Raw genomic sequence first — 16115 nt, forward strand, 5'->3', positions numbered from 1 at the left:
CCTGTTGGTTTTCGGTCCCACCCCTTAAAAAATAGGGGAAGTCTACACATTTTACAGTCAAAATCTTGCTCTTTTCTATATTTTGTTTTACTTTAGATGTTGATCGATTTATCTTGTTTATAAAACTGGTAATCGCATATTAAATTATTATCATAAAGCTAATTTTAGTATGCTTATTGTTGGCATACACTGATCATTTTACCCTAATTGTTTTACACTTAAGACTTGTGTCTTTCTGTACGATATATTTTTGTAGGAGGACAAATACTGTTTTCCCATAGTGCTAATATACTAATTAAGCATTGGAAAAGTTTCACCCGCACCGACTGACTTCATCAGAGATAATACATGAACGCTGCAAAGTAAACAAGGCATTAAGAAGATTATCACTGTGCTCAGTGGGAATATTCTTAATACCTGGTACGCTTATTAGGTAATAGCCGCCGTCTCTGGGTCTGCACTACATAGATTGGGCCGACCCACGTCCCACCCAGTTCGCGTGACCAAATGTCACGCCCACTCAGAATTCCAAACCCAACCGAAAAATTAGTGCGCACGCAACCTGGAACCTACAGATAAAAGTTGGACTTGAAACCAAGTTGTCAGTTTGCTGTCCACATACCACTCTTGCAACTGCTTATTTTATAAAGTATTTTTTACATCGGCAGTTGTCACAAAATGCTTTTACAAAACGCCCGTCATGAAACACCAAGGAGCAAGCAACAATGTTGAAGCACAGTGGCTTATACATCTAGGGCCGGTTTCGTAGACACAGCTTAAGCCTAGTCTAGGACAAAAAACGAACACAATGGAGTTTTCTATTGAACTAGATTTTTTAGTCCTAGACTAGGCTTAATCCGTGTCTATGAAACCGGCCCCTACATTAATCTGGTTTAGTTATCTAGTTACAGAGATTCAAAAGAAAGTATGAGACATAAATGTAATGGTCAACGTATGAATTGAGAAACACTTCCGCGCTCTACGCTCAGCAGACACCCGACCAATTGCGTTGTTATTTTTAGCATGCGTCAGGTAATTGCGTTGTTGTTTTTAGCATGCGTCAGGTAGTTGCTTGCTAATCGTAACGAAATCCCTTATAGAACTCTACATGATGGCACAATTCCACAACGATGCGATATTACAAATAGGCCGCTCACGCCCTACATCGCTATGACATGCCAATATTTGGGCCCCTTGAATCGTATCCACCTCTGACTCCGTTTACGATGCCCCTTATTACTAAAACATATTTCAGATCTTTCAAAATATTACCAATACAGTGCTTCCGGTAAACATAATTGGTGCTACTATTGGGTTTTTGAGCTAGCGACCAAAACCAAATTGAAACACTGTTCCCAATCTCACGAAAATAGCTCTGCCCTCAATCACTACAAGCATAGAACTACAGATCCCAAGAGCCCACTGCTGTAAACCTTTAGGACAAGCAACTGCAATGTTGATGTTGTCGTCGTAGTAGACGACGCTTGTATTAGCCTAGCTTGCGTTCGTCCAACTTAAAAAGACTAGCTAGGTGGCGATTGATCTATATTTTATTATTTGAGATGTCAAACAAAAGTAACATTTAAAGTAGCTAGATAGCTATAGCTCAATGGAGCAGACATTACCGGTGTTACTATTTCCTGTCAGTTTGATAGGCATTTCCTGTTGCGAAATAGCTAGCTAACGGTTCGTGGTTAGCTCATTGGTAGCGTAGCTAGCTGTAGATTATGCATTGCAACGTTAACAGGCTTCTAAATAATGATCATTTGCTGAACGACATCGAATATGGAACGATCGTGTAACATTGGCATGTTGCACCTGGGATGTACACCAACGGACATTATTTTTAGAGGATAACCTGGATAACCTTAGCTACTAACGTTACATGAAATGTCATAAGCTAGCTGCGGAGATGGAGGGACCCACAACCCCCTGAACAGCTGCACTGATGGAGAAATGTTCTCCTCCAAGATGATAGGAAGTCTGAATTAGAATATTGTAGTAGTTTTAGCGGAATTATCTTAGTCTTTTATCCTCTCTAGCTAGGCCATATCTAGTCTGTCTTGCAAATGGTAGACAGGTCATTGATAAGTAACGTTAACTGCTTGTGAAGAAATCCCTGCTGTTTTTGGCATCCACAAACGATACTCACAGACTGTGTCAGAGAGTCGGCCTTGTCCAGAATTACAAGGTTCATTTGTGCAACTAACAGAACTGGAAACAAAGATATTTGAGCAGTCTGCGTCATTTTGATTACAGCGAGGATCATTATAGACTAATTGCCATCATGAGGAAGTTCTTTGATTCATCTCGAAGGGAGTTGGTGAGTTCTGGACCGGGTTCAGGAGGGGGTAGCAGTGGATCCAGTCATGCAGGTGGCAATTTAATTGGACGTTCATGTACTATTGGCCGGCACCAAGTTACTATTGAAGAAACTGTGGCTGAAGGTAAGATGTAGGAATGCGTGTTTTTTTTATTTTTTATTTGAGAACGTTTTCATGTCTATACTGACTGGCAACATGCCATTATACATTTTAGACAGACAGCAAAAAACAACGTTTTAACATTCATTGATAAGTGTAGTTAACTGACAGGTACCCGTCCTTATAAAATTGCAACAGTAAGCCTTACAGGATGTCATGTCCGCCTCTCAATGAAACTCTGAAGCTATGATGTTATCCTATTTTTGAAACTGCATTTTCAACACAACAGCCCTATCACCATTTTTCTCCAGACGAACTAGCAATTCACAAGTGTCTTGTCGTTTATTGTGTTCCAATCCAAATCCACATAAGTGGTTTTAACATCAGTAGTTTGGAGGAGTGTGTTGCTGCTGGAAGTATGTATTTAACTTGTCTTTTATACGCTATCAGTCACGTGACTCTGTTATTGTTTATGCAGCAGCTTAATTTAGTAAATCTTTTGGCAGGAAATCCCCTTACATATGAGGCCCTGATTAAATGGGTTCAGGGCCAGTCTGTTTTTGGTGTTTAATTTATTAAAATTATGTCCATGAAATGAGGCTCAGTAGTAATACTAGTCTTTGTTTTGGTACTGAAAAGAAGAGATGTCTGGGTAGTGGAAGTATTTTTGCTGTAAAAACGATATTCATCTGGCACATAAAATGTTCCATCTAGGTCATTTGGACAACCCAAGATCATATAGTTGAAGTTGCTGATTGTTTGGGGTTTGTTCTGGTACTCAAATTGTGATTTTATCTTGTTTTTTTGTGTGTGAGTGAGAGGGATTATAATGGCTCCTCATACTGGGAATTTCCAGTGTGTTGTTTTGCTCTTTAGTGTCATTGTGTGATTTGTGCTCAGTGGTTCAGTAATGGTGTATCCTTGACGTCTTGCACAAAGTAGCAATTTTTCTCTTAGGTGAAATTTCATGCAGAGGTCAACCTCGGTTTAAAAAAAAGTTTTATGTCAATTTACAAATGAAAACAAGTTCCTTACATTTAAGAACAAGTTGTAGTGTCAAGAGAGTAAACATAATATTTCTGACTATCCTGAAGCGCTGATTTTCAGTGTACACACGCTCCAGGAAATTAGTAGAGTTTCTTGCAGTTGAAGTAACCTATCCATGCCCTAGTTTGAGCTTAGCAGCTGTAACACATTGAAATTAAACATTAATAACATATAGGTCAGGGGTATTCAAATCTGGCCCTCAAAGACAGTTCCACCCCATTTTTTCATTGCAACCCTCTAATCAGGGACTTATTCAGACTTAAGACACCAGGTGGGACCAATTAATGATGCGGTAGAACAGAAAACCAGCAGGCTCCGGCCCTCGTAGGGTAAGATTTGAATACCCCCGAAAAAGGTCTTTGTTGTTAACATTTGTTCAGTGAATTCTATTCTAGACTGTAGACAGTTAACCAGGCTAGGCCTACAGTTGCCCTGGGGCAATGTCATCATTACGAAGGCTGAAAGTCACAAATTAAACATGATGCTACAAAGGCAGATGGCAAAAGATGACAAATGGGGCTGCTATGGATGATACACCGGGAACTGTCTCATAGAATATCTAGTCTGATGGGGGTTACTGTAGTTCTTTTCCCAAATATGTTGTCATATTATTACATTGATCATATGACTGAATTATCTTTCACTGTTGTGGTCCATATCACCAAACAATATCTATTACCATCACCACTAGTATTTCACAACAAGAAGTACTACCAACTCACAACATTGATGTACATGTTATGGATGAAGCTTCCTTTTAAAATATTTGCTTAAAAAATGCCCAGAACACGCATTTTCCTTCTACTGACCTCAGGGGGAAGTATGTTCCACCATAGGAGTGCCAGGACAGGGAAGAGCTTTGCTTGGGCTGGGCAAGAGCCTCAGAAGAGGATCTGATGGTTCCCTGTGTCAAACACAGAGAATATATCTAAGATAAAGACGAGGATGAGAACAGAGGAGACACTCTGCTTTGGCAGAATACAGTGCTGTTTTATTTGAGTGAGCTGTCTTGAAGCCTGCCTTTGTTAGGGTCAAGAAGGTACATCTAATGGAGATAACGAGAGTTGGGAGGAGACACTGAAGCAAGTAGTGAGTCAGGCCATCTTCACGTCTGAGGGATGCAGGCATGGATGACTTGATGAGGCCTCCACAGACAGTATGGGGAGCGGTGGAGGGGATAGGGTCAAGTGGGGAGGATGTTGAGCGGCCGGCTGTACTTGAGTGGTTGCAAGACTTCACCTGGATGGAGAGATTAGAAACCTGGGAGCCAGAAATCTTTCTGATTGCAGATGGGTCGCATACTTATTTCACTCATTAAAATGCTAATCAATTCATAACATTTTTGACATGCGTTTTTCTGGATTTTCTTTGTTGTTATTCTGTCTCTCGCCGTTCAAATAAACCTACCATTAAAATTATAGACTGATCATTTCTTTGTCCGTGGGCAAACGTACAAAATCAGCAGGGGATCAAATAATTTTTTCCCTCGCTGCAGTTCTGTTCGGCAGCATTGCCTCTAAATGGAATCTTCCAGTAGGTGAATACCTACTGAACGCAGCCCAGACGTTAACCATGTCCTGGTTACTCACGGTGAAGGAGGTTAGAGGTAGCTCTCTGACTGGACATCCAATGCAAAGTGGACAGCCCCTTGTCCCTACACCCTCAGCCTGGACATCCAATGCAAAGTGGACAGCCCCTTGTCCCTACACCCTCAGCCTGGACATCCAATGCAAAGTGGACAGCCCCTTGTCCCTACACCCTCAGCCTGGACATCCAATGCAAAGTGGACAGCCCCTTGTCCCTACACCCTCAGCCTGGACATCCAATGCAAAGTGGACAGCCCCTTGTCCCTACACCCTCAGCCTGGACATCCAATGCAAAGTGGACAGCCCCTTGTCCCTACACCCTCAGCCTGGACATCCAATGCAAAGTGGACAGCCCCTTGTCCCTACACCCTCAGCCTGGACATCCAATGCAAAGTGGACAGCCCCTTGTCCCTACACCCTCAGCCTTTGAATCTTTTCAATTGTCACAATCGAGTGTACTTGCAAGTGCAGGGAGAGGGATGATTTAGCTAATTCACTATGGACCTCACCAAGAAGTCTCACCAATGATGCAAAAGTCTGATCTGCATTTAGTCGTGTTGATTACATTTGAGACTTTGCAGCCATCGTCGTCAGACACATTCATGTTCATTGAATTGGGGGTGATATCAACTCTGCAAGTGAGCAAAGTTGTTCACTTTGACTACTCCCCTCAAACGAAATCAGGGGCTTAATGGCCAGCTTTTGTGAATTGCTCCAGCACTTAAGATGATAATCAAACAGTATCCTGTTTTACTGGGGACTCCCAGAGGGAAAGTAGCATGGGCTTATGGTGTAAACATGTTGGAGTATATCCTCTTGGTACACTGCTCAAAATAACTAAGGTAACACATAAATCACACCAGATCTCGATGGACAAAATATATTAAAGATCCAAATCTTTACTGTACATTGTATAGTTTGTTGACACCAAAATGACGTAACAACAGTCAGTGGAAACCAAAATCGCCAACCGATTGAGGGCTGGTTTTCATCATTGAAATCACAGGCTGTTCCGACAGCGTGGTTTTCATCATGGAAACTCAATGTGACTCAGTAGTGTGTGTGGCTCCCACGTTCCTGAATGCACTCCCAACAACGCCTGGGCATGCTCCTGATGAGACGGCGGATGGTTTCCTGTGGGATCTCCTACCAGACCTGGATCAGAACATCAGTGAGCTCCTGGACAGTCTGTGGTGCTACTTGGTGGCATTGGATGAACCGAAACGTAACGTCCCACAGGTTCTCAATCAATGAGGGCCAGTCAATGGCATCAATGCCTTTGTCATCCAGGAACTGCCTACACACTCTGGCCACATGAGGCCGGGCAATGTCTTGCACCAGGAGGAACCCAGGGCCCACTGCACCAGTGTAAAGACTGACGATGGGTCTGAGGATTTCGTCCCTGTACCAGACAGCTGACTGCTTCAAATCTTCAATTTTGGGTACTGTTAAATAGGGTACCGTTGGCTAGCACGGGGTGGTCTGTGCAACCCCCAGACCATCGCTGATCCACCGCCAAACCGGTCATGCTGGATGTTGTTGCTGGTAGCATAATGTTCACCATGGTGTCTCCAGACTTTCATTTATGTCACATGATCAGTGTGAACCTGCTCTCATCTGTGACGAGAACCGGCCTGCCATTTCTGGTGTTCTTTGGCAAATGCCAATCGAGCTGCACAGTGCTGGACTCTAAGCACAGATCCCACTAGAGGACGTCGGGCCCTCATGTAGTCTTTTTCTGACAGTTTGGTCAAAAACATGCTCTACTTTTTGTAGGGCTCTGGCAGTACTCCTCCTGTTCCTCCTTGCACAAAGGAGCAGATACCAGTCCTGCTGGGTTGATGCCCTACTACGGCCCTGTCCAGCTCTCATCATGTAAAGGCTTATATCCTGGCATCTCCTCTATGCTCTTGAGACTACTGGGAGATGGCAAACCTTCTTGCAATGGCACATATGGATGTGCCATCCTGGAGGAGCCGGACTGCTTGTGCAACCTGAATGGGCTACAGGAACCGCCTCATGCTACCAGTAGTGACAAGGACATTGGAGAATAATCAGTCAGGAAGGATAAGGACAGACCACAATCACAATCTTATGCTTCCTAACTGGACAGATTGATATCCCTGAAGTTTAATTGACTTTGTGTTATGTGTTACCCTAATTCCAATTATGGTGTTTTCCAAATGCAATGCAAATTTGTTGTTTGATAGAATAGATGCATACAGCTCATTTTGGTGATTTACTGGCACCTTCAGTCCTGGAGCTCTGAACCCATTTTTGTGTCATTCATTAAATGAACTTTTACAGAACAATTAAGAAAAAAATAGGCTATGGAGAAACAAATACTGCTGTGACATGTACATTAAGGGATTGTGTTAACAGTGGATGTGGTTAACTTAACTTAATTTATGTTTTGATCAGTTTTGATGTTGGTTACAATACAGCTGGGAAATGTTCAATTGGAGTTGAGTGCTCATGATCATCAGTCTGGTTTCTCATGATCATCAGTCTGGTTTCTCATTGGCTGGATGTATCAGAACGTTTAGCTTTAGCATGTAATTGGATGTGTAAAGAGCCAGGCAGGTAAATTTTAGATTATTTTTTTTTTTACCATGCTGGTCAGAATTGTGGTATATGTAGCCTTCAAATATGTTTACCAACTTCTATAGACTTCAGACTGTCTGGAAATTCAGAATGTCGTCTTCTCAAGAAAATGCCTCATATCAGACAAAACTGGTTCTTAGTCACAGGTAGCAGCCTTGAATGCAACCACCCTATTCAGCAACCGAATTACAATATGCTACATGTCATTGCGACCTTCCATTCAAAAGCCAAATGAGAAATGTATATTAACTAGTGAATATAGAATTCAGTGAACCAAAGTCTTTTTTTCATCACAAGAGTTATACAGTTGGTTAACTCTACATTGTCTCCGCTGAGAATCAGGATGTTATAAATCTAGGCTAATGGTCATTTTCTATTAATTTAAATGTTTGCTTTGTAATATAATAATTGTCCTGCATATATTTGCAGGGATAGTGGAATGAATGTGGTTCCCAAAAATGTCCCCCTAGGAATGTTTTGGGTGCATCTACAAACGCTTCCAAAAATCTTGAATTTCAATTGGTCAACAGAAGGATCATTGGCTCACTTTCCCTTGTGAAGTGAAACATCTGCACCCTTCCTCTTTTTCCTCATGTTAGAGACGTGATCACCTCTCTAACACAAAAGGGGGCAAGCCAAACTTCTAGGTTGCTAAAATTCTACAAAGTTTACTCATTACTCACACTCATGGTGAGAAAACAAGGGGATCATTATGAGTCTTTATATTTTAATATTTTTTTTGACACCTTTTGTAAGCTGCAAAGAGTGAAAGTGACACTTTCTATCGAGTGTTGTCGGAGTTTGTTTGAATTTGAGCAGTGTCTGTAATTCAACTAAAGTCCACAAGGTGGGAGTAGAGTGGGCATATATCTTATAAACTTCTGGATGAAAATGACCATAAACAATCTATATTCATGGAGAAATTGTGGAGGTTACTAAAAGCCTAACTTCACTGCTGAATATATATTTAACAGGCATATATAAACCTCTAATAATGGCCAATCAATTGACACTATGGACTTTTCTTTCAATCCCATACTCCTTTTGTTTTCTCTCCTCACCTGCCCATTGGACACCAAAAGCCAGAGGTTCCTCCCCTCAGACCTTCTCTAATGTGTTTTGAGTTACTGGGAGTTGTTGGGAGTAATAAACCCTTAATCCCAGGTTGCTGCTGTAAATGTGAATATGTTCTTAGGTAATGTAACTTGTAAAATAAGACTTCAAAAACTTTGGAACTTCAGCATGAAGCCTGCAATTGTGAAGCACGAGCAGTGTGGTCAAACTGCAGGTCGTTGTTGTGGCTGTTGTCAGAGACCAGCAGGCAACAGGCTTTCACTATGTGGAAATATCCATTTGGACGAGTCTGTGCCACTGGAAAGTTTTTGGACTGCAATTTTCTAACATGTATTGTACATCTGTTTCCACTTATGTGGTTGCTTTGTACTGTAATAGGTTATTCTGATTGTTCTCAGTTTGTCATTGTCCACGTATCCTTCATCCTGTCGTTTTCATTCCGACCTTTACACATGCACATATACTGTGTGTGACTGTGTATATATGAGCTGCATGTAAGAAAACATCTTTCCTAAAAAAAATATGTTCCTAGAGCATTTAGTTTGAATACATTCCTTTTCTCTATTTATCCTGAATGACAGAAAGTGATGAGTTGGGTTCCTCCAGCATGCTAGTGCTTTTGTGTCTTTGCCGATATAATTCATTTTGAAATCCTGTTAGCCTATATTGAGTGAAGTCCCTTTTAATTTAGACTCAGTGGTAAATACATGTGGTCTAAATTAAATCAGTTTATAGAAATGAAGGCTACTTAGTGCCAAAAATCTTTTTTGAGATAATGTCAAAACATGAACCCTGTGTCAGATTTCAGTTCACTTAAGTTTCATTGAAAATCCCTACTTATATTGTTTCTATGACAGTCATTTCTGAATCGTTTTTATTTATCATGACTGATCAATGCATTTAATTAGAATTATGAATAAGATATTTGGCACCAAAAGTACCATCCTTCCAACTTTTACAGCTTCTGCCCCCCGTAAAAGACATTTTGACCGTGATGTCAACAAATTCTTTGTCCCTCCGCCCAGAGAGTAGAGCACTGAGCATAACCACTTTCAGTTTCAAAGTGCTAATTAATCAGAATCTATGAAAAAAGATTGGCTCACATGCTGAAATTTCCTTAGAATCCTTTCTCTTACTTCTTGGTTGCTTTCCACGCTGACCTGTTTGGTCTAATTCATCCTCACTGTCATTCTCACAGGGGGTTTCGCCATCGTGTTCCTGGTACGAACCAGCCAGGGGCTCCGTTGTGCCCTCAAGAGGATGTATGTCAACAATGAGCATGATCTGCAGGTGTGCAAGAGGGAGATTCAGATCATGGTGAGTTGCTGTGGATTTACACACTTCCATGGCATGCTTGGATGGAAGATTCTCTGTTTTCTATACTACGCTCAAATGAAGACGCACGCACACACACACACACACACACACACACACACACACACACACCCAGATGCACACACGCGCACCCAAAACGGTCTTTCTGGGTGCAACTTTTGAACTTGAAACCCTTGATATGGTTTGCTTTGACTTTTAAAGTTATATTTGTCCACTTGTCCTTGCAGAAGGACCTAGTTGGCCATAAGAACATCGTTGGCTACCTGGACTCTAGCATCACCACCTGCGGAGGAGGAGATGTGTGGGAGGTGCTCATCCTCATGGACTACTGTAAAGGTGAGGGTCTACTGCACAGTCATTGTTCCGTTGAGTGTTAAGAGGCAGCTGGCACCTTAACTGGGGACGACGGGGCTGAACCTCAGTGAATGGAAGGTGTCAAACAGTTCCACAAAAGGTTTCCATGTCTTTCATACCCTTCGATGTGGTCCATTCAAGCCCTTACTATGAACTGTCCTCTACTCAAAATCCTGCTGTGATTGAGAGCTTAAAAAAAACAACTGAATGGAAAAATGAAGTCAGCTACTGTCACTGCACTTGTGGTCCATGTGAGGGCGCTCTTTGTCTTCCTATTAGACAAGTATCTTGCATATAGGCCTACCTCTGTTGTGGTGACTTTCTTTAAACAGTTGTGTTGAAACATTTTTGTTTTTCAAGAAGGTTTTATAGGTGTACATACTGGGGAGTTTTAATGCTGGCTTTTAATCGAAGCCATGTGTTTTCAGGACTTTACAGACACAGTTTACTTATGTGTTTGCAACTCTTTAAGTTTGGTTCTGTATCACATTTTTTCCATTATGTGTTTGTCATAAAGTATATAAAATAGGCCTGGTAGATGTTGAAGAAGAGCCTCCCCTCAGATGCTTTGTTATTGCCAAATATCCGTGAAAAAGTTCAGAAAAATGTGTTTCCTTTGGCCCGTTCCTTTATGAGCTTCATGCAGTATGATTTTGGGCTGGCTTCCACTCTTTTGTGTCCAGGACTAGCTTTACTGATGCTAACGCAAAGTCAAACAAGGCCAAGTCAGTCCAATATTCCATTATTTATTTTCAGCTATATTTTGATTGGAGAAACATTTTCTTTTAATAATAATTAAGTGACTGCATACTGCAGAGTACTCTGGACACCACTTTCCAATAGTTTAACCAAAGCTTCTCCCTCTAGCCCCACTTCCCCATGGGTCCCCACTTCCCCATCGGTCCCCATGGGTCCCCATTGGTCCCCACTTCCCCATCGGTCCTCATGGGTCCCCATTGGTCCCCACTTCCCCATCGGTCCCCATCCGTCCCCACTTCCCCATCCGTCCCCACTTCCCCATCGGTCCCCATCCGTCCCCACTTCCCCATCGGTCCCCATCCGTCCCCACTTCCCCATCGGTCCCCATCCGTCCCCACTTCCCCATCCGTCCCCACTTCCCCATCCGTCCCCACTTCCCCATCGGTCCCCATCCGTCCCCACTTCCCCATCCGTCCCCACTTCCCCATCGGTCCCCATCCGTCCCCACTTCCCCATCGGTCCCCATCCGTCCCCACTTCCCCATCGGTCCCCACTTCCCCATCGGTCCCCACTTCCCCATCGGTCCCCACTTCCCCATCGGTCCCCACTTCCCCATCCGTCACCTCCATGGAGAGGATCTGAATTCTGATGTAGCCTGTTGAATCTTTTGTACATGAACAGACATGATCAAAACACCTGTCTCTTGTCATAGTAGGCGATTTCTTATTCATTCAGACGGGGAGGATATAGATGGTTCAATGTTAGTTGACCCATGAGCACCAAAATGCTAATTAATAGGAGCGCATCAAAGTGTTATGATAAATTAAAGATAAGAGTCAGGTATGACTAACAGTTGGGATTTTTGCTCAAACAGCCTTACTCAAAATCCACTGGAAAGGGTCTTAAAAGGTATTCGTTCTTTCCTACCAGCTACCCTATTTCTGTTTCCTGTAAACCGGCTTCCCAACTAGTATGCAGCTGTAGCCTTGAGTCCTACAAGTCCATTCAATGTACTTTATTGTCCAATTTCACATAAATTATTTTTGTGACATTGTCATAAAAATACTCAAATGACACAATAGCTTGTTACCTGATGGAATTAAACTTGGTTTGCCACGCTTGCCCTTCTCCCTAGACCACCTTACTATAGAGGCCCAGAAGCCACAGTCCAATGGAGAATGTCCATGTTCTTTACTGAAACAAGGAGACAGGAAGTCAGCACACTGCAGGGCTCCAAACTGCGACTAAAATGGTCGCATTTGCGACCAAATATATTTATTTGCGAGTGAAATTTCTGCCAAGGTCGCCATTGGCGACAATACAAATTGACTCCCTTTGATTGTAAACATTGCATCCTACGTGCATGTTTTATAACCAGTAGCCTATCGCTTCATGTGTTTTGTTAACGTCATTGATTTGTACATGGTCTGGCCCCCTTCCACTATGGCGAAAACTAAAAATGTTCTTGACCGACCGCCAAGCCTCATTAGCCGGTTGAAACCGGTTAACCGATTAGTTTAAAACATGCTCTATTTGAAATAACAGCCATTTCGAGCCGCGCCTGCAATTTCCGCTCTGTTTGCGCCTCTTATATGCTATTGTCTATGGTTTGCAATGAAACATTTTAATTGTTTATTAATAAACAAGTGTTTTCTATCGGCTGCAAAGATTAGGTTGACGATAGCCTACTGACTTGCGATCTTGGCAGTATTCTAGTGAACGCGCAAGAGAGAAATGCACATTTCCTACGGATTATGCTATATATATTGCCAATGGCGCCTTCATTTTTTTTTTTGGAGCCCTGCACTGTATATGACAGCTGTAGTGTATCTGCATAGACATAATAAAGAGTAGACACTGCATCGACCGCTACTGCCTACTGGCGCTGACGAGTCGTGGGGCCGCCATCTTGGACCGGTCCGCCGCTCCACTCAATGTAATCTGTTTTGGCAGGTGAAACGAGCTGTCAGCGCATTTAATTAATCATACCTCAGTGAATACCTTACTGATTTTCACACGTTTTTTTTTGCTGCAAAGGTCACATGTAGCTATGATACAGGACACATGGTTCGGCGTATTTTAATATTCATAGTGGGCTTAACAGTAATAGAATATTCTGATATATGATATAAAGGGACCAGACATCCGAGATCAAAACTGTGAACATAATCCCTAAAAAGGGAGAAAAACAGGAACATTTCCAGTTTGACTATCATTCTGATTGAAACACCTAATGTGTAAATGGTGACAGTAAAGTCAGATATATATTTCTCTCTCTCTCTCTCATTTCGCAGCCCCCATCCCAACATACACACATGGGTCCCAGTCTAAAATAGCAGGATGAAATGAAAAGTGACAGTTTTTATTTAAACTGCACATTTACTTTGTTGAAACTCCCTTGAAAAATCTGCAAACTTAATTAATGTAGCAATTTTCAAAACACAGTTACAAGTGGTTTTCAGAACCCAGAGGGAAAGAGATCAGGGTTAAGACAATCACAAACACAAGGACATAATGTAAAGATAAACTTCATTATACACAAGCTCACAAACCCAGTGTAAGGCAAAGGAGACCAAAATGTGGATTCCTGGAGACACACCATGAGGCTATAGTTCATGAAAAACAAAGAAACAGGTATTTACAGACCCACCAACACTTACAGCAGTATTCACATAAAATGTGACAGACCACTGTTTTCAGGCAGTTTTAAGCCATTGCTTTCAGTTTCGGTGTTAATCTTGTCAGAATGATGACAGATATGACAAAGATACTATATGTGCTGAGTAAGGTTAAAGTACAGATATAAAGCTTAGAATTAGTGTTGGGATGCTGGAATTTAGTATTAAAGTCTTGAATTGTCGTGGAACCACACACATGCACAAGCTCTAAAACCCCTGAAAGAGGACAGTTCTTCCTCATGCTCCCTTTCTGCAGTTCAAGAGAGGTGAGTTTGGTAATGTGATGCAGCCTTATTTTGAGAAACACGGACACAACCAATGACAACAAGTCAGAATGATGGTTGTCGATGCCAAACTGAGTCTCCTCAATGTGTTCCCCAAGCAGAAAAACATCCTCTGTTCCAATCTCCTCCCGGACGATGTGTGTGACTGTCGACACCTTAGGAGCGTGCATTGGTGAAGCTTGGCGGATCACCCTCTCTGCAGCACTCAGCACCTTATTAAAATAATAATAAAAAAAAAAACATTATATTTATATATTTACACAGGTGAGACACCACACCGAACCATCAGGCGGCGGAATATGGCCTGGAACTGGAGTGCCGATGGATCGTTATTCCAGCCGCCTTGTATGGAAAACAGGCACACAATACATACATTACTCACAAGACAAAGATATTCATTAGGTATATTTTCCGGATTGTAATTAAAAGAACACCTGACGCTCTGATTGAATTAAATAGGAGCTCCAAGTGATCTTGGCTGAACCTGTAGGTGAGCACATACCGCTGAACTAAATAATAAGCTCGTTTGAAAACCATTCTACTATCAGATGTTCTGTTGCCTTTATTTTAAGTGGGGTGGGTATGAGACATGAGAGGTAACTTACTTTTGTTAGGGTGAATTACATGTGAATAATACACAGTGTTGGGCAAGTTACTTGGAAATTGCAGTGAGCTAAGCTATTAGTTACTCTGTCATGAATAAAGCTTCACTACACAAAAGCTACCACCCAGTCAAATGTAGCAAGCTAAGTAACATAAACACAGCAGTAGGCTAGTTCATTACATAGGAAGCTACTTTAAGTTGTGCTAATTTCACATGACAAGAAAAGTAGCTTGTGTGGCCAAGCTACTTGGTAAATAAAGGAGTTACTAATACTGAAAAGTTACTTGATTCTGGAAATAGTGAAGCTACCACCAAAATACTAAGTTACTAGCTAAGCTAGTACTGCCCAACAATAATACCGTCTTTTATTTATATAAATATATATGATAGTCTGTGCCACTTGTGTAAAATTAGCTGGCCAATGTTATACCAGTAATATTTGCTTTATTTCTACAATAGCATTCTTGAGTCAGTTGTAATCTAAGTCAGTGTTATAGAATATGACTTATCAAGTCTCAATTCGCTGGGTGAACACCGGCTGGTGCAGTAAACATAGCCTAGCTAGCTGGATACGATTTCAGTACAGTAATATCAAAGATCCTTGCTCCTTCTCAACTCTCTGGTAATATTCTAGTCACAAAATACAACCAATAGTACGATAATGTTATATCTTACTTGTGAAAGGTAATCCCCCGAGCCCTGCTTTCGATGGTCCGCCGATATGAGCAGGAGTATGCTCCACAGTGCTCTGGCATCGTTGCTTCTGCTGCTACGCAAATGGGAGTATGACCGGTCAAAGATGGCGGCCGTATTTCTCGTACCCCAGCAGCCAATGCGGCGTCTACTCTTTATTATGTCTATGTGTATCTGCCCCTCCGTCCAAGGTCTGTAGCTCTAGCTCCCGTGGGCTTCTTGTTACAGTGAAAAAGGTTGTGATTATTAAAATGGTTCCCTAAATGTTTTTCTGTTCATTAACAAACTTTTCCACTTCCTTTGTTTCCCGTGGGCCATATTCCCGAATTGCCCCTTGAAGTCATGCTTTCCACTTTCTGGTTGCAGGTTTCCTTAAAATGGCTATTTTGCATGGATTTCGCATCCTTTTGGTTGGCAGACAGAAAGACTCTTTGAACATAAGTGTCTGATTAGGTTCTGTAGTGACCCAAGGCTTTTTATTTGGTCTAGTATTTCACCACCTTTGTGTGGGCTAACATGCAGTCACAGCACTTGATATAAGCCGTCACAGCTGATGCTGACTCCGGTATGACACCAACACCCTAGCAGGCTTTTAACTGCTTCACTGGCCACGCTGCCCTTTAATCATTTACTGTGTCTGTCTGTATGTTGACAGTGATTGAGTTGCATAGTAGTCCGATGTGCTCCCTGGTGGCCTCTGGAGTAACTTTTATAGTATGTCCCTTCAATATTAC

The 16115-nt window shown here is 42.0% G+C and overlaps 1 protein-coding gene across 5 annotated transcripts in view; it reads left to right on the forward strand.

The window, feature by feature from the left end:
- Positions 1–1439: 1439 nt before the first annotated feature.
- Positions 1440–16115, forward strand: part of aak1b (AP2 associated kinase 1b) — a 43053-nt gene continuing 28377 nt past the window's right edge. For all 5 annotated transcript variants that reach the window (XM_010877528.4, XM_010877530.4, XM_010877529.4 and 2 more), the window contains exons 1-3: positions 1440–2447; positions 9933–10051; positions 10297–10405. In XM_010877528.4, the coding sequence (XP_010875830.2) occupies positions 2288–2447; positions 9933–10051; positions 10297–10405 (388 nt within the window). In that variant the 5' untranslated portion in view covers positions 1440–2287. The remainder of the gene's footprint in view (positions 2448–9932; positions 10052–10296; positions 10406–16115) is intronic.

The sequence above is a fragment of the Esox lucius genome, chromosome 14, assembly GCF_011004845.1.
Source record: "Esox lucius isolate fEsoLuc1 chromosome 14, fEsoLuc1.pri, whole genome shotgun sequence".
Lineage (NCBI taxonomy): Eukaryota > Metazoa > Chordata > Actinopteri > Esociformes > Esocidae > Esox > Esox lucius.